The 19,886-nt window shown below is 33.8% G+C and overlaps 2 protein-coding genes across 3 annotated transcripts in view; one reads left to right on the top strand and one right to left on the bottom strand.

Annotated features, from left to right (window-relative positions):
* The window catches only part of LOC145266434 (stabilizer of axonemal microtubules 3-like), a 65,889-nt gene that overhangs the window by 28,231 nt on the left and 17,772 nt on the right, over positions 1-19,886 (bottom strand). Inside the window, exons 1-2 of one of the 2 annotated variants that reach the window (XM_080122104.1) lie at positions 11,436-11,678; positions 6,694-6,879 (exon numbers count right to left, since the gene is read on the bottom strand). In XM_080122104.1, the coding sequence (XP_079978230.1) occupies positions 6,694-6,879; positions 11,436-11,552 (303 nt within the window). In that variant the 5' untranslated portion in view covers positions 11,553-11,678. Of the gene's footprint in view, positions 1-6,693; positions 6,880-11,435; positions 11,679-19,886 lie in introns of those variants that run through there. The other variant, XM_080122106.1, reaches the window with a different exon arrangement.
* LOC145266435 (synaptonemal complex protein 3-like) overlaps positions 19,394-19,886 on the top strand; it is a 32,297-nt gene continuing 31,804 nt past the window's right edge. Inside the window, exon 1 of the mRNA XM_080122107.1 lies at positions 19,394-19,673. Coding sequence (XP_079978233.1) covers positions 19,562-19,673 — 112 coding nt within the window. The 5' untranslated portion in view covers positions 19,394-19,561. The remainder of the gene's footprint in view (positions 19,674-19,886) is intronic.

Consider the following 19,886-nt stretch of genomic DNA (forward strand, 5'->3'; position numbering starts at 1 on the left):
TTGATGACAGTGACAGTGAAGGGCAGTTGCAAGTTGGACATGGTAGAACACAGGTTGTGGCTCGGAACAAATGGGGAAAGGATTAGATTAATTGATGACAAAAAGGCCTGGACAAACAACTACTAAAATGTAAATCTTTGTGTGTAGAGGATCGATGGTGTCACACACATATCCAGGATTGTAATTTCATGTTAAGACCATCCTTAATGCTTTGCATTTGAAGAGGGACGTATTTAACAGATAAGTGGTTGAATTTGCGATATTTTTTATTGATGCAAATATTAATTTTATCTTTATTTCAGTTTGTAATTCATATATATATATATATGTATATATATATATATTTTGATTGTTTTATTAAATGTATACTAGATTTTAGGAGTGCGACTGATATTTGTAAAATTTATCAGAGTTTGTATTTTATTTGTTTGTTTTTTTACTTGTGAGCGCATGTAGCTGTCAATGTGTAAGGTAACGACATGGCCAGAAGAGAAGATGAAAGAAAAGAAATCCATAGCACACAATGTTTGGGTCGATGTTTGCTGTTAAGCGTGAGTACATGTGGTCTTACACCATTACATATATGAGGTGCGTCAAGTCATGAATTAAATGAAAATTCTTATTCAAAAAATACAACACATGCAAGTTATTGAACAGGTGTAAAACTTTTATTCTGGCCATCATTAATGGAGTAAATTGATTTCCTTAGCATGTGAACATGCACCGTGCTGCATGTTTATAATGCATGAGAATGGATGCGAGTGAAAAGTATTTAACCAAGGGAAGAGAAAACACACAAGAAATTGGAAATATATCTGGTTTAGGATTTGACTACTCAGAATTCCATTTGACCACTTGAAAAAAAGTAATCACGCTCTACAGATAGGCGGTCTCTTGTTGTACTTGTGATCCATTTGAGATTTTTCAAAATTAATGGTAGTAGACGTTGCGAGCCTGTCTTTATTTTATTTTCATAGCAAATGCTCATCTGAGCTCCAATCTACGGTCCCCCCCTCGCCAAACATTCACGAGAAACACTCGTTAGGCTGTAAACACCATCAATAATTTCCCCCACTCTTTATCTGTGCCTAAACCTAAACATAGATTCCATGAATAAAGCTTCTTTCTTAAAAACTGCACACCTGTGGAACTTCACGAGAAACACTCGTTAGGCTGTAAACACCATCAATAATTTCCCCCACTTTTTATCTGTGCCTAAACCTAAACGTAGATTCCATGAATAAAGCTTCTTTCTTAAAAACTGCACACCTGTGGAACTTTCTTCCGTTTACCTGCTTTTCAGCTGACTACCATATGGCCGTTTCAAGTCCAATGTAAACAAATTCTTGATGAGCAGTTCCTCTTAAGTAATCCAATTCACCAAATTTACGCTTCTAACGATTACTATGATATTGTCCTTTTGGCCACTGTACACTCTTTAACCCTTATCCTCGAGTGGCCTCTGGGCCTTGATAAGTGGTAATTCCTTTGTGGAAAAAAAGCATAAAATTGAAATACAAACAAAGCCATTACATAAATAAAGATGCACCCAGATAAAAAAAAAAACTATTGTTTTATTTAAAAACTATAATGTAAATATTAAATATAAACGAGCTCATGGCACTAATATTGCTGTGCCCATTTAAAAGGTTGAGTCAATAATCTTATTTAAATATCTGATGAAATTATCAAATTAGAATATTAAGCAATCCATAACACCAGTAAAGATGCGTCCAGTTGGAAACTTAAATGAAAAATCTAATTTAAATAAATTTGAATATAAATGAGGCACTAATGTGTCCAGTTAAACAGTTTGATGGAAAATCTGATTTCAAAAATATATTAGAATATAAACAATGTCATCTATTATATAAATCTCACCTGTCTGTTTAAATGTATGTATGTATGTATGTATGTATGTATGCCTTTTCAAAATTATAATAATCTCATTCTAACTGAACTTATTAATAAATACAAGAAAGCAACTGAAGCGGATCTATTTAGAATCAACTGTTAGCATTAAAAATATGTGAGAAAATGAACATTCAGGACAAAATAGAGGTTTAAACTCCACTTAACCCTCGATTTCTATTGAAGGACCATAAACCGGACTTCAATAATAAACCCAGTATTAGACTTATAGCCCCATGCGCATCCGACATAGGAAATAAAGGAATTTAGGAACCCAACAAGTGGGATATATATAAAAAATTTTTTTAAATGGCTTAGGGCTCTCTGTAGAAACTTCCCATAACTCTGTTCTTAAATAAGGATACGAAAATTAGGCGATACATTAATATTTAAATGGGCTTTTCTGTAACCACAACTAAGGTAAATGTTTCTCGCATGTTTTCCCGTTAGGGATTCCCCCCCCCCTTTTTCTTTCTCTTCAAAAAATGCTCCATTGCCAAAAATGTGTTTATTCATAAAGTCTGAAGAAATGCTGGGTTTTGAAAATTTTCAAACGATATAATGCTTGAAATTGTCGAACTAGACATTGAAACAATTGTAACGTAAAATGAAGTACACTTTTTGTTGCCATCAACACCTTGTTTTGAAGTCTTGATTTTGCATACACAGTATATTAATGCTCAATTGTGAAATGTTATAATTTTGTAGCTTACTCCTTAAGTCAACCACTTTTGGCTTTAAAACTATTGGTATATGAAAATTTACTGAATTACACGAACTCAGTATATTACATATAAGCATATATATATATATATATATATATATATATATATATATATATATAGGCTTATATGTAATATACTGAGTTCGTGTAATTCATATATATATATATATATATATATATATTTTGTGTACAGAAAGTTGTTAGTTGAGACAGGTCATTGGTACCGTCGGTTTCAAGCCCGATAATAAGGCCCGTTTAAGGTATCCTTATCGAGCTCTCTTCAGCCAATATTCGTCTGAAGAGAGCTCGAATATTGGCTGAAGAGAGCTCGATAAGGATACCTTAAACGGGCCTTATTATCGGGCTTGAAACCGACGGTACCAATGACCTGTCTCAACTAACAACTTTCTGTACACAAAATATAAGTACGCTCTTAAAATTTGGATTTTCCTTTTAATTGAGCACTCTGCTGGAATTCTTTTTCCAAAAAAACTAATCATATATATATATATATATATAGGCTTATATGTAATATACTGAGTTCGTGTAATTCAGTAAATTTTCATATACCAATAGTTTTAAAGCCAAAAGTGGTTGACTTAAGGAGTAAGCTACAAAATTATAACATTTCACAATTGAGCATTAATATACTGTGTATGCAAAATCAAGACTTCAAAACAAGGTGTTGATGGCAACAAAAAGTGTATTTCATTTTATGTTACAATTGTTTCAATGTCCAGTTCGACAATTTCAAGCATTATATCGATTGAAAATTATATATATATATATATATATATATATATATATATATATATATATATATATATATATATATATATACCTCTCTCTCTATGTGCATGTGGAAAGTACATATGTGTTTATTTATATAAATTTTAGGAACAGGTGCTTGGCTCCTGTCTAAGAGGTTAAAGTTCGATATAAGCAAACATTCTGATTTAATCAGTCCTAAACATTTAAATCAAGTAAAAAACGAATGATAAAATATCGTTTATCAACTGTTGTTTTTGTTGTTCTTAGGACACCATGACAATAATAATAAAACATCAAGTTAGAAAGTCAAAAGAAAACTCTAATGTAAACTCAAAATAGAAAATTAGGATTGCAATGTTGTGAGAGACCTATAACAGATTGGGGTCTTATGATAATGAAAACCGAGTACATTAACTAGTTAAATATGCAATTTATACAGCTATGATTGAGGAATTTAAAAATATACAGTTTTGAAACAAACAGATATAAATTAAATATTTGACAGACAACTAGATTAAATATTTGACAAAATATTTTGTCTAAATCCATAACAATCGAAACAATCACAAACATTCAAATGTCAAAGATGATGCAATTGTCTAGTATTGTTATAAGGAAAGCTCCCCTTTTCTTGTGAGTAAGAAAAACATTAGATAAGTAAAAAAAAAAAAAATGAGATTAGATAGACTGAGATACGAACTTTATAAGCAATGTTTGGAAATAGGTTCAAAAATAGGGTTAGAAATGGAATGTGGAATTTCGATTGTTCAGTTTTCACATAAAATAGTTTAGATATGTTGATTGTTCAATTCTTTTATGACAACGGAATTAAAATGAGGTCAATTAGAAGAACGAATAATAGAAAATTAAAAACATATTGAAAACAATGTTAGGTCGAAAAATAGGTTAGTAAGAATTCTTGTCTGCAGACATGTGCGAAGCACGAATGTTCAGGCCACGTGGGTCGTGCACGTTTTTGGACATGCATATGACGTCATAGCAGAAATGAATTCTCAATATAGGAGTGAGAGTCGAAGATGAGTTAGACAGATAGAAGACGGAGGCGAAGATAGGAGACAGAGCTGAGATTGGTCAAAAGGAGGGTCCCTTTGGAAGCGAGGGAGGAAGTTTTAATCATATAGTCAACTTTGAATTCCTGGATGTCATCATCATTGCGACCGGTCGAATGTAATAAAAGAACATCTCATATTTTGTAACTGCGTCTTTGTGTCATCAATTCTACCAAATTGAATGTAATGTGAAATAATCGTTAATATGAACTTTGTGTCCTCTCATCTTAATGAACTTTGTTCCCACTCATCGTTATAATGAACTTTGTGTATAACTCATCTAAGTAATGTGTCCCCCTCTCCATCTAAGTAATGACTGTCCCCTTCTTTGTCATAAGAACTGATAACCCTCCTCTCTAAATATATGTTATAAAAATCACAAACAGTAAAATGTATGAATGTCGTTCTCCTTCTCTCTTCTATGTCTTCCCCTCATCAATATGAATGTCCTCTATGCAACAAGTACAAATTTTAGAGAACAAGTCCAAATTTTAGAGAACAAAGAAAAACATTGTTATATAGTAGCTACAAATTGAGAGAAGTTAGTCAGAAAATCAGGGTAATTAACAACAGATGTTCAATCGTGTAGCCTGTCAAATAATCAGAAGAGTGAATTCTGGATACCAAAGTCAAAAAGTTATCAAAATGTAGCCGCAATGCAATCCAATCAGACGCAACATACATGTATTTGGAGATCAAAATAAAAATAGAACAAAAAGAAATTGTCTTACTGTTATTTTGCATGCATCGATATTGGAAAGAGCCACTTGTTCCAGATGAGAAAAAATTAGTGACAAGAAACGAAGATGGAGGAAATGCGACAAAAGGTGATAGAAGGTTGAGTCATTAAAAGAAATGAGTTTATACGTAATAAAACATACATAGGTAACAGTATACAAATGTCATTATTTGAATAGACACACATTGACACATTGTATATACACAGCATGCAACATATCATCATTTCATATCACCGAAAAAAAAAGATACATTTATATATACGTGATAACACGTGCGTTGATGGGTATATAATGCATTAATACACAACTCTTTCAATATCTATGAAGCCCATATGTTTATACATACATGCATAACACACAATGATGGGTATATAACAGACCAACGTGTTATCACTTGATTGGGTTGACAAGTATAAAATTAAAATAAAATAAAACACAAAAGAAAACACAGACTCCGACACTTCTTGTAAATATTGGTTGCATGCTGGTGTTTGCGTGACACCATTGATCCTCTACACACTAAAGTCCACATCTATATCCACTGTCAAAGCTGTATTCGTTAGTTAATCAATCCATTTCTTCATCGCCTCTGAGCCACGGTCTGTCTTTAACTGTGTCTGGCTCACAACTCTCGCCAACTGTGTTCCACTGGTAACTGCCCTCAACTAGACTGTTGTAAAATGTTGCAAACACACATTGAATGTTGACAAACTTCTCTAACGGTCATAAAACTCATTGTCACAAAACCTATCAAAACTGGCAAACTCTGTAACACTCATTGCCAATCTTAAAACAAATTCCATATATATCTCGGGGCCCTTTTGTTTCCATTCACGGCCATGCCTTAATTACAACAGCACTTCAGCTCTCCTTTGTCTACCTCGGTGAACAAATTCCTAACCATTGTCTTTACACCAACCACATTTTCCACACCTTTTTTCTATTTCCTCTTCTCTTGTTATATTTCTTTTTTCTTCTACTTCCTAGGGGAGGGCTCGATAGTATCACAGTTGCATCCCTGTGTATTTTCTAAATACTTTAATGGAATGTGCACTGATGAACTCATAGCACTTGTCCCTCCTCAACATACATACTCCCAACTAACTGAACAAGCGGCAAAATTCCACCCTTCACTGTTGAGGTTCCTGAATACGAGAAAGTCGTCTACTCTAATAATTTCTCCCCTTGCATTGCCAGACTTTGGAATTTGCTCACTGTTTCCTGCTTCCCTCACTGTACTGACACACAAAACTTTAAATATAATGTAAACAGACATGTTGGTACTCAACTCTCCACAATCTCCTGTTAAATATGATCCCAAATAGTATCCCTTTATCACCAATAACAATATGGCAATATTCCTTGTTTGTGGTGAAAAAGTAAACTAAACTATGCGTTAAACATTAATAATTATTTAGTTGAATTAAAAAATATGTCATATCCGAATCTAATAAGATTTCGAAAATTCAAGACTTACCTTCTCCATCAAATCTTTAACATAATGGCACTGCCTCAAGTTGGGCCCTTTCTCAAAGACTGGATGTGTCAGTTGACGTTGGATGAATTTTTTGTCATGGATGCTGCCCGTGGTGGTCGTGTACATCATGCTAGGTATCACTTGATTTGGTTTGACAAGAGACAAAGGTAATGGTTCGTGGATTGTCTGCAGGGAAAATCACAAGGAATTAGTCCATCTATTTAGGTTGAGAAGAAAGTGATTGTGGAATTTTTAATTTTGATTTCAAATAAGTTTTCGTTATAATACCTTGACTTTATATATCATTTTTAAGAACGTTTTTCACTCTATCTAATCGTTTAAATTACAATCATTTTAAAACAATTATGTCTTCTTTTCAGAACATTGAATACAAGATGGAGAAAAGAAAATTTGCACAATTTTCTTCTTTCAATTCAAGCTAGACCAAAAAGTTGCTAAAACAAGTTGTGATATCAACGAAGCATTTGGCCTAGGAACCACTACGGAACACATAGGGAAAAAAAAAACAAAAAAACAAATTCGCACCATTTTCTTATGTCAATTCAAGCTAGGCTGAAAAGCTGCTGAAACAGCTATCAACAAAGGTTTTGGCCAATGAACCACTACTGCACAATGGTGGTTTAAGAAATTTCATGGCGGCGATGAGGCTTGAAGATAATAAGCGTAGTAGTTGACCATCGGCTGTTGACAACAATCAATTAAGAGCCTTAGTCAAAGCCAATTCACACACAACTGTTTGAGAACTTGCTTCTGAATTAGATGTAACGTATACGACGATTTCCAACCATTTGAGAGAGATTGGAAAAACAAAAAAACTTGATAAATGGAGGCCTCATGGAATTGCATGACAACCAAATGAAACGCCATTATGAAGTGTCATCTTCCCTTTTTTTAATCAACAAGAATGACTAATTTCTTGACCAGTAATGAAATTTCTTGACCAATAATGAAATTTCTTGACTTGTAATGAAAACTGGGTTCTTTATGACAACCGGTGATTCTCAACTCATTGGTTAGAGGCCAATGATGCTCCACAAAACTTCCCGAAGCCAGAGTTGCACCAAAAGAAGGTCATGCTGACTGTTTGATGGTCTGTGACCGATCTCATCCATTACAATTTTTTGAATGCAGGCGAAACAATTACGGCAGAAAAGTACTATCGACAAATGGATAAAATGCATGAGAAACTTCGACAACAACACCCAGCATTAGTCAACAGAAAAGGCCCAATTCTCCTCTATGACAATGCCCAACTGCATGTTGCTAAACTGACCATGTAATGGATAAAATTGGTCGCAGACCACCAAACATTTGAACAAATCAGGCTATAAAGCTCTGCCTCATCCACCATATTCTTCAGACCTCTCACCTACCAACTACCAGTTTTTCAAACATCTCGACAACTTTCTGTATGAGAAATGCTTCAAAATCCCAAGCAATATCAAAAACGCCTTTTTACATTACTGTCATAAATACACTTGTTTTGCATTGGCGAAAGTGTGTAGATTCTAGTGATGCTTATTTTGATCGATAAATTTTTGTTTGAGCTGAGATATGTATATCTGAATTTAAAAGTCAAGAACTTTCTTGTCAACCTGATCAGTTCATTGTGGCGCAATGGCTAGAAAACTGGCAAGATAAATTCAAACTAACATCAGATCTGATAAAATTTCAGATAGACATGTGCATATAAAATGGAAATGAAACATTAAGAGAATAGAAGGGTCACCATTAGCAAGTGCTATCTAAAACAAACAGTTTCGTAAAATAAAAATGAAGAAAAACGAAATTTTACAACAAAATATTTTTTTACAAGAGATAAGAATATAAAAGTTCCTATTCTATAAACATGTGTTTAGTGAAGAAAGTTGAGTTAGTCACAGTCAGAATGTTCATAGTTTGAATATTTGTGAGTATTTGGCAGTGTCGCGTTATGTACATGTGTGTGTGTTAGTTATCGTTGTTCTTCTTAATGCTTGTATACGAGGGGCGTGCAATAAGTAATGCCCCTGACTCACTTCCAGTTGTCTGATCTAGCTAAAATTTTGCATGTGCAATGATTTTTATCTCTGGCAAATTACAGCTCTGAACTAATTCTGGTTTCTGTTTTACAGGTGTTTGAAGTGAGTCAGGTGTGAAATGGAGCCTGTTGAATGTCAAGCAGCGATCTGGTTTTTGTATTTGAAAGAGACGCACACCACAGGAGACTTTTAATGAAATTAAAGAAACTTATGGTGATAATGCCCCATCGTATGACCTTGTAAAACGCTGGCATCGTGAATTCAAACATGGCTGGAAGTCTGTGGAAACAGCTCCCAGACCTGGTCGACCCCCCCTTTCTGCCATTGATGAGGCATCTGTCCGTCAAGTTGAGGCTGCCATTTTGGAAGATCGGCGCATTACTATTCGCCAAATAGCTCAAGATGTCAAGATTAGTACAGGGTCTGTGGAAACTATCATTCATGACCATTTGCATATGCATAAGGTGTCTGCCAGATGGATTCCCAGGTTGCTCACACCATTCCAGAAGTGAGAATGTGTCGAGTGCTCGAGGATGTGCCAAGAAGATGAGTCAAATTTTTTCAAAAGACTGATTACACAGGATGAAACCTGAGTCCATCACTATGATCCAGAGACCAAAGCTCAGTCAATGCAATGGAAGCACTTGGACTCACCACCTCCAAAGAAGGCAAGAGTGCAGCCCTCCACTGGCAAGGTCATGCTCACAGTCTTCTGGGACCAGGACAGAGTAGTGATGACGGATTTGCTGGCAAAGGGTACCACAATTACAGGAACCTATTATGCTTCACTTTTGAGGAAATTAAGGGAAGCTATCAAAATCAAGAGGCAGGGCAAGATCAGCAAAGGTACTCTCCTCCTGCAGGACAACGCTCCGGTCCACAACTCGCATGTTGTCAGATCAGAAGCATGGGCGTGTGGTTATGAAATCCTCCCCCATCTTATCTACTCTCCTGACCTTGCACGCTCTGACTTTCACCTCTTCCCAGCCATCAAGTTGTTTTTGAAAGGAAAGCATTTCCCAGATGATGATTTCTGAAGTCACATGGTGGTTGGAGGACCAACCTGGGGTGTTCTAAAAAAACGGTCCCCAGAACTGCATTAAACGATGGGAGAAATGCATAACTTGCATAACTCTGGGTGGTTCCTATGTAGAGAAAGACTAATAACTGTGCCAAGTTTCGTTGCTCTACTGCTGTGGGTCAGGAGCATTACTTATTGCACACCCCTTGTAGATGTGAGTAACAGTTTATTTCTGTTCGCCTGACTTTATTAGTGTGTAGAAATGCATGTGCGAGATAAAGTAGGCTGGTAGGCGAGTCATTGAGTCTTTTTCATTTTTTTTCCTCTCCATGCCTTTGGTACGGGGGTAAGGGTTGAGCGACGTTCTTGTATTCTTTCATGTACAGCCCAATGATGGAGTCTCTGTTTTCCAAGCTTTTGGCTGTTTTTTTTTTATTTTATAGGAGTTATTTTTTGTATTGGCTTACTACTTTCACATGTATGTGTTACTTTTTAAGGTTTGAAAGGTTTCCATTTGTTGAAAATGCTTAGTTTTAGGAAGTGACATGGAGTGTGAATCGAAACGAAGCAGAGAAAGAAAGAGGGCAACTTATTAGAGTCATTTATGTTTTAGCATTCGTCGGAATCGCTTCTCAGTCTTATTACAACATTTTCATCCGAATGTCTACTCAGGACACTAGTACGACGATTTAAACAAGGATAAAATTTAAATTAAATTTCAACTTGAAAATCATTAGCCTACATGTCCCTCCTTAACACTCACCCTAAATACAAAAAATATACGTAATCTTTACTTATATGTAAAAGATACTCTGTGTGTGTGTGTGTGCGTTCATTCCCTATGAACTCTGAAACAGCTGGGCCGATTTTTATGTAAATTCCATACAAATATATTTTATGTGTCTGGAAGTGTTTTTAGATCCGATTTGTATCAAAATGCCCCTGATAAGTATCCAAAATGGTTAATCATCAATTGAAAACTAATTAAAGAAGTAACAGTCCGATTTTAAACAAAGTTAACAACTTATACAGCCTAACATCACAAGTGCATTTGATAAATTTTATCACCGCACAAGCAAAAGGGCTTGGCGTATAAAATCAATAGTAGACTCTTTGATAAGACAGGGGTGCATTCAAAATGAATGTTCTGTTTAGGGCACAACTGAAACATGATACTTGACTTTTAAATTTTAAACTTTAATTAAGCCATTATATAAAAATAATTTTATAAAATCAACAGTACGCTCTCTACATTGCAATGTAGATTATAATATATTATGGACTAAATCACTGCGGCAAGTCATGTGGAGTTTCCTCCGGATGTACGCAGTAGTGGATCCCCAACTAGAGCAGGCAATCAATTGATTTGATTGAAAAATGGACAATTTCACCAATTTTGATGACAATTAAAGTATGGTGTGGAACATTCGTTGATTCTCATTCAATCCCGGCAATGTCGGATCTCCCTGCTAATAATTAAAAACAAACAAAAAATGGAAAACGTGTGTCTAACAGGACCATTAAAAGTCAATTTTATAGTCTGTAAAACTCAATTTCGAGTGTCTTAAGAAACGTTTGCTGTTTGAATATACTTTGACGCATACGTATGTGTATATTTTCATTTATTTAAAGAAAGAGAGAAAAAAAATAAAACAATTTTTAAAAACTTGCATAATGACCTGATCTTTGGAATCGTAGAAATCGATTCCTGGTCGATACTGATGGCCAACCCCTGAGCTCGTGAGGTGCCAGTCTTGTCTGGGTGTCGAGTTCACTTCACTGAATAAAGTTGCCATTTTGTCGAAAAAGAATCTAATAAAAAAAATATATATATAAAATCTAAGAATCCGTTTGTTTTAAATTGATTTGTTCTGATTATTCGGCAAAGAAAATATTATTGCTTACCGTTGCTAAGCGACATAGTCATTTGTTATTTTCAAGGGAGGTTACTCTACATTGCTTAATATCGTGCAAGGGACGTCACTCATTATCACTGTGTTGAATAAATACCTAAAAATAATTTTGGCTACCCATTTCATACTTGACAAGGATTAATTGTCGGCACTCAATCCGACAGAACAGGGATCGCCGTCAGAATGAAATAGGATGCAGTCGGCGCTTTTGTATAAAAAGTCACCGATGCAAAGGAAATAACTGTTTGACTTAGAGATTTGTTGTTGTCTTCTTCTATCTATCTATCTATCTATCTATCTATCTATCTATCTATATATATATATATATATATATATATATATATATATATATATATATATATATATATAAGTAGCAGGAATGTGGAGGTGGTGTAGTAAGGAACCCCTGGAGGGAGGGACTCAAAACAACCGTAGCGAAGGTGCCTGGCGTTGGCTGGATGTGGGTAGGAGAACCCCGGGTTGAGGGTGGGGGGTAAAAAATGGTAGTAGCTGAGAGGGGGGGGATCAAAACAACAATAGGCAGTTTGAGTAGAGAGAGAGGTGCTAAAAAAAATGGTAGTAAGCAGGCAGTCTTGAACCTCTAAGGCAAAGGAGGAAAAGAAGGTTAAAAAAAAAAACGTGAAGTCTTAGCCGATGTCTCCATCGCGCAAAGGGGAAGTGCTGAGCGTTGAAATTGAGTGTAGTCAATCCAACCAAGACAATGTCTTTGCGAAAATGTCGATGCAAAAACCGACCCCTCCTTGTAGAGAACTGTCCAGCTGAGGGTGAAGAAATTAATGTTTTTGGCCAATTTTTCGATATTTGTCGTCCAAGACGTTGAGCTTCAAAAGGATACTGATCTTGTCAGGATCCGTTGTGTCTGTTGAAAGTTTTTGGCAGACATACAAACATACATACATACATACATACATTCACACAAACCGACGATTGAGATTTATATCATAGAAGGGCAAAATATGTGTGTGTATGTTTGTATGTCTTGCAAAAACTTCGGACTGAAAGTGAAGAAACCAGTATCGTTTTAAACCTCAATCTTTCGGACGACAAATATTAAAAAAATTGGCCAAAAATATTAATTCCTTCACCTTCAACTGGGCAGTTTTATACAAGGAGGGGTAAGTTTTTCGTAGACATTTTTGCAAAGTCATAATACGCACTTGCAATGACTAGCCTTAATCTGAACGGCAGTAAAGTTGCATGCCGCGGGGGGGGGTTAAGTGGTTTGCTTTTCTTTTCACCTTCTTTTCCTATTTTGCATTACAAGTTCGAGCCTGTCTGCCTACCTACTCCTTTTTTTCTTATTTCAAAGCTTACGTAATAGAACTTTTTCCTTTTAAAACAAAAGCTGAATTATTTTACTGTTTGCTTAAACTTTTTTTTTCACACCTCTCTCCACCCAGGCTGTGTCTTTTTTTTTTCTGGTTGTATTGACTCCTTGCTACACCACCTCTCCAATCATAAATAAAATAAGGACTTATTTTCTCTTAAATCAGCATCCATGCTAAGCGATTTGGCCACACACAGTGGAGGGCGCATTGATTTCATCTGGCCTCTAAAGGACTCTTTAGCCCCTTTGAGTCAGCAAAGAAAACCCAAGAAGCATCAAAGGAAGACATCTTTAGGAGCGTTTTCTTGTTAGCACCCCTAATAAAATAATTGGTACTCTTGTAGAATTTGACCCGGATCCTCAGAATTTTCTATCAATTATGGCTTGGGCTTGACCAGCAATTACCGGATTAAGCTGAGCATTGTTCAAATGTTGAAATGTTAAATCAACATTTTTTTGTTTGTATAAAAAATGTAATTTTTAAAAATTATATTTTGGGTGCTGGGGGATATTTTTGGTATTTTTTTCTGTTTATTTATTTTTTTAAACATTTGTTGACAAAAATAATTTGTAAATTTTCTTGAAAAAAACTTTTCTGTACTTTCACCTAACAATTTACGGTTGTAATAAAAATTCATTCATCTTTTCTTAACTTATGTTGACAAAAAAAAAATGTTTTCTTCGAATATTCTTAAAAAAAAAGGTAAATTTATACAAATACCGTGACAGCGAATTAGTAGAAAAAAATGTACCCTAACCCTAACCCTAACCCAGTTTTCAGATTCGTGTTCAGCACACCGAAACGTAACAGAATACTACGTAAAAGATTTTACTAATTCGCTGTCACGGTGTTTGTATAATAATACCAAAAAAAAAACCCAAAATGTAAGTTTAAAAAAAACAAAAAAAAAAAAAACTGTACTTTCATCTAATAATTTACGGCTTAAAAATAAACATTCATCTTTTCTTGAAAAAAACAAACAAAACTTTTGTTGATAAAAAAATTGCAAAGAGACCGAATTCCACTGATCGCAGTTGGATGTTACCTGGCGTTCAGGTTTCGAATTTCAGTATGCTACATCTTATTTCTAACCGGAAAATATAACCGTTTTTTTTTATTAACATGCCTTAGGACAATAAACTCATGTTCATTGTTTTTAGTTGAGAGCAGGTGACTATTTTTTTTTTAAATGTTTAATACAAAAGCAAAGAAAAACTAAATTTTATCATTTTGTTTTGATTGAATCAACCAAAAATATACTAAAATATTGTTTTACTTGAAAACAATGTTTTCAGTTTTTGTCCGAAATTTTTGCTGAAACAAAAATATCATATTCTAAAAATCACGTAAATTGATCAAGTGGTTTTATTTTTATAAAGAAAATCAAATTTTATGAATATCCAAGAAGTGATTATTGTCTTGTTTGCTGTTTTGAATATACTATAAAAAAAAAACAAAAAAAAAAAACAAACAAACAAACAAAAAACCCCCCAAAAAACAAAGAAAAAACAGAGGAGATAACTCAACAATAATTCATACTAGATTTTTGTTGTAATGCCTATGAATTCCTATTAATAGCTTTAAACGATTTTTTTTTTGTAAAAATAAACTATATGGTTAATTTATATGATTTTTGGAATATGATATTTCGTTTCGTCACGTACATTTCTCTCATGCTCTCAAGTCTTCACTTTCTTCCTCCCTTCCTTCTTTCATACAGATTGCCATCATGGCGCACACAAAAAAGTAATTTCTTTTCTTTTAACGAAAATAAACAAAAATTTATTTTACATTATTTCGTAGCGTATTTTTTAAATATTTATTTATTTCAGGGGATTTATGCAAGTCCCCAACAGGCTCAACAAACCATTCGCTTCCAAATTTGTCTGTGCTGACAGAAACCACACTCGATAATCTGAAAATCGCCCATCTCATGTTCAATCTCATCCATGCTATACTATTAAAATGTGCTATGCTCACTGTTTTCCTTCTATCTATAATCTTGGTCAGGTCAAGAAACATCTCCTGTCTTTTCGATAATCATCTTTCGTTCTTGTTAACTCCTTACATCAAGTGGCTTCATGCCTTGTCTTGATCAATTTCAATAAAAAATAATAAAATTCACACAATAATAAAAGAAACCCCTCAAAAAGATAGGAAAAGTCATTAAAAGAAAAAAAAAACGATTTTTTTTTACAAAGGAGTCACCACTTATCAAGGCCCGGAGGCCACTTGAGGATAAAGGTTAATGAGTGTACAATGCTTTGGAGGTCTTCATAATTTTATTTGGATGATTTCAGTAGTGCTCTAGAGACCTTAGTTTTATTTTTTCACTATATGTGTCTATTAGAAAGAAGGGGTTGAAAAGACAAGGGAAGGGGAAGAAAGATAGGACATTGAATAGAAAAATGTTATACATTTTAACCTCTTGCCGATTCTCCCATAACCATATTTTTGTTCAATTCGCTTAGACATTTATAAAGTGTAGCTACCCGGTGTTGCCCGGTGCTCTTTTTACTTTTATTTTAAAATTTTTTTTATTTCTTCTCTTTTTTCTTCAAACAGCTTTCAGAAATAGACTTCGAAAGTAACCTATCTCTGGCTAGGTTTTTGTTTATCCTTCTTTCTTTCAAGTACATCTTTATCACTCCTCCCCCTCTATGTTTTCCTTGGCAACCTTATGTGAACTGGACATGCTACCTCAACTGTTCTACATCTAACACAAGAACTCTCATTCATTTTTTCAACATGACCATGCAATCAGAATCTTTTCTTTGCACACAGTTCACTATATTATATAAATTTAATCTTCCTCTGTCATCAGATCTAAGTCTGTATTTAAGACTAATGGTTACACATCCATTGTATTATTTCTCTCGTTGTTTTTTTAAATTTTGAACAGTTTTTATTATTTAAATAGGATTTTTTTGGATTTGAATAAAATTATCACTTTATCATTAAATCATTAATGGAACCAAATTGTTTATACCTATTTGTTATTTAGCTAATATAGTTTTAACCTCTATTTATAAAATTATTGAATGTAAATATCTTCATAAACTGTTAATCTTTTAAATGTGCTAATAATTTTAAGGCCAGTTTTAATGACTTTTTATTTGGAGGTTTAAAGGTTTCCAAATTCTTTTTGTTTTAAAGGATCACAAAGTAATTTAGTTTATTTTTCATTGAGTAACAATTTAACAAAAGATTGAAAGTTAATGATGAGTTTGAAAAGTTAAATATTAAAAAAAAATTCGAATAAAATTAGTGCATGGTCGATAATATGGCTATCTTTACAATTACTGTTTTTAATTGATTTTTTATGGTAGCTTTATTTATTAAATTGTGAAGTGAAAGTACACAAGGAAGCCCCTTCACCCTATATTAAGTGTCATGGTCTCATGTTACTGCTCCTTTGTTTACAATTAAAACGAAGCAAACACAAACATGCCATTGGCAAAAACGTGACAATACCAGAAATACACCACGATCACATGTGTTAAAAATAGCAACAACTTTTTCTTCAACAGCAAAGAGAAAACAAAACTTCATCGTTCAAAGACTAAACAAAAAGAACTATTAATTTGAACCTAGATTAAATTAAATACAGTAAATAAACATCAAAGACACTTTTAACTGTAAGTAATATGGCATGAAATTAATTATAGTCATTCATTGTTTAGTGACACACATTACTAGCCGTGAAGCCTGTGGCATGAATGGCTCTCCATAAAGCTAGTAGTATTCACAGCAAATCACCAGTTCAGAAGCATTTCCATCCTAACTTAACTTTTGTTAAGTGGTGTTCCCAGTCGTTGTGGGGACCAGGGGTGGCAGAATGCGATGCACACTTCACTCTCTATTGCTGCATGCCTCCTAGAACTTCCCTTCACAGGCTGCCATTCCAGTTCCTGCTTCAACCCTGGCTCATTTCCAGCGACTCCAACTCATTCCTGTAGCTTCCAGTGACTCCAGCTTACTCCTGCTGCAACCTCAGCTCACTCCTATAGTTTCAACACTTCCATCCACCAGTTCTTATGGCTCAGCTACCTGTACCAGTGCCCCACTGATGTCCAGCTACCCGTTCACATGCCCACTAATATCCAGCTATCCTTACCAATACCCACTTATATCCAGCTACCAGCTATCTCAAGAACATAAAAATCTCAACCTTGCTCCAGTTGATCCTGAATCATTGCCATACACTTTACCTCTTTCTTGGTAAACAAGAAACCACGATACGCATCGTCTTTAACCTAACATCTGCATTTGTCATCCTTCTTTGCTATTGCAGTTACCTCTTCATAACTTTCAGCAGACTTCAACATAACAAGTGTTTTCGTAATCTTAACGTTATTATTATTACTCACTAGGAGTTTTCACACAGGTGATAAAAAATTTCTTTTTGAGAACAACTTGTGGTGTTTTCTTGAGTCTGAGTAACAAGTTTTCCCCATATTTCCAGTACTCTCCACCTCTTTTGATAACCTTTGAAAATGAATTTGCGTTATTGCAAAAGTTGGTTTCTCATATGTAGCAACTATTGGTCTTCCTTGGAATTTGGACAACAATAAACCTCCTTTGGCCTTCGGGTCAAGATCAAAGTGCAGTATCTATTCTTCAGATGCTACACTTCAAGTTCTTGTTCTCTGTCAGTGGAGGAGAAATCCTTCACAACTGAGACAATTTTTATTTTTGTTCCTTTTCTCCACGTTAAAAAACGACCCTTTTTTTTAAACCTTAATTTACTTGATTCCTCCAGCCTTGACAGACGTGTTTTAAATATTCTCTCCTGTGCTTTTTCTTTTAATGATTTGGAATTCATTCCATTTGCGCTTTTTTCCAAGGAACTCTGCCTTTTGGATCATTTTGGACCATTTGGAATTTACCCATTGGATTGGAGATTTTAAATTCCACCGTTTTGGATTTTACCATTCTTGGATTTTTACCCTTCACCGGACTACCAATTCATGTGAAATCTTTTTATCTTTTTTCTTTTACCTCCTATTCCCCTTACCTCACCCTTTTTTTTTTAACCAAGTAAGATCTGTGACTTACTTGTAGTTTCATTAAATACTTTTATATGCAAAATCCGATCTTGCATTTTGCTAATTCCTGCCCTCTGATGAGAAGGAGAGTATTTCTTCGAAACTCCGCGGATTAAGGACTATCCACTTATCTTGTGCTTCCTTTTTTAAAATTAAATATGTTTTTAACTCTTTTTCAAGACGTCTTTTAACATGTTTTATTAATCATTTGTTCATATATATATATATATATATATATATATATATATATATATATATATATATAAAAGCAAATAGTTAATAAAACACGTTAAAAAACACTTTGAAAAAGAGTTAAAAACATATTTAATCTAAAAAGGAAACACTTAATAAGTGGATAGTTTTGAAGAAATACTTTCCTTTTCATCAGAGGGTAGGAATTAGCAAAATGCGGGATCGGATTTTGCATACAAAAGTATTTAATGAAACTGAAAGTAAGTCAAAGATCTTATTTGATAACAAAAAGTGAAGCAGAGGGAATATGGTGAAGAAAAAGGTGAGTTCACGTGAATGGATAGTCTGGTGAAAGATAAACTATCCAATGACGGTAAAATCCAAATATATATATATATATATATATATATATATATATATATATATATATATATATATATATATATATATATATATATATATATATAAACAAACAAAAACATGGCAACATAAACAATACAACACTTCGGTTCTGTAAGACTCCGTTTAGCCCATTTACACAGTTTAAGCGTTTTTTCTTCGGATTGGTTTTACTAAATAGATTTTATGAAAAAATAGTTTCGAATTAAAAAATTAAGATTGACTTAAAAATAAAAAATTACACAAAATACTGTGAGAAACCCATCCACTATATATCATCGCGCCATATATTGGGTGACTGAGGTTCTGACAGTATTTTGTATATAATTTATTTTTTTATTTTTAAGTCATTTTCAAAACTGTAAACATTTAGGTGTCAACTCGCGGCCATTTTCTTGTTCTCACATAACGCTCGACACTGTTTTTCGGGCCGAATAAACGTTTTAAAGTGAGTTAAGCAAACCCAATTTTTTTATCACGTTAAATTAACCCTTTACAACAATAATTTTCTACATTAAAATGACTGACTGATTTACCACTAAATCGAAATGCATTGTGGTGGATTTAATTTTGCAAACAAATTATTTTTTGAAATAAAATGTTTTGAATCATTTTAATTTAGAATTATTTAAAAAAATTATTTTTAATATTTATATTTAACATTTATTTAAAAATAATAATTTTAAATTCTTTGCCGTTACGTTTAAAATAAAGTGCGAATTATCTGCCCTTGTTTATTTCTAGATTTTGTTTGCGATTTGACCAGACGACAGAAGCTGAAAAGTCGCGACAGGAAAATCGAGAAACGTTGAAGAAATTTAGTTCTTGGAGATTTGCCGATTGAAACGAATTCCAGAAAAATAATTCAATTTTGAATCCCCTTAGAAAGAACATTCACCCGACAATGCCAAAAGCCAAGAAAGCCCTTCCGAAAAAGTCGTCTCCTGTCGTTTGTAGCAGTAATGAAGATTCGCCGGTTGGTTCAATTGTAAACAGCCAGTCCCCGCCATTAAGAGGTTCGCATCGCCTATTTTTTTTTTTTTTTTTACTTTTTTTTGTTTTTTAAACTTTTTAAATTAATTTTTTATTATCATTTTAAACTTTTTCTTTAATTAATTTCATTGAAAATTATTCGATCTTTAATATAGTCGATATTTATTAAAACATTTCATTAAAAAATGTTTTTGCCGTTTTTTTTTTTAAATTTAATTAAAAACAGTTGCAGAAAT

This window comes from Euprymna scolopes, chromosome 41 (genome assembly GCF_053919585.1).
Source record: "Euprymna scolopes isolate OS-2025 chromosome 41, ASM5391958v1, whole genome shotgun sequence".
NCBI classification, from domain to species: Eukaryota; Metazoa; Mollusca; class Cephalopoda; order Sepiida; family Sepiolidae; genus Euprymna; species Euprymna scolopes.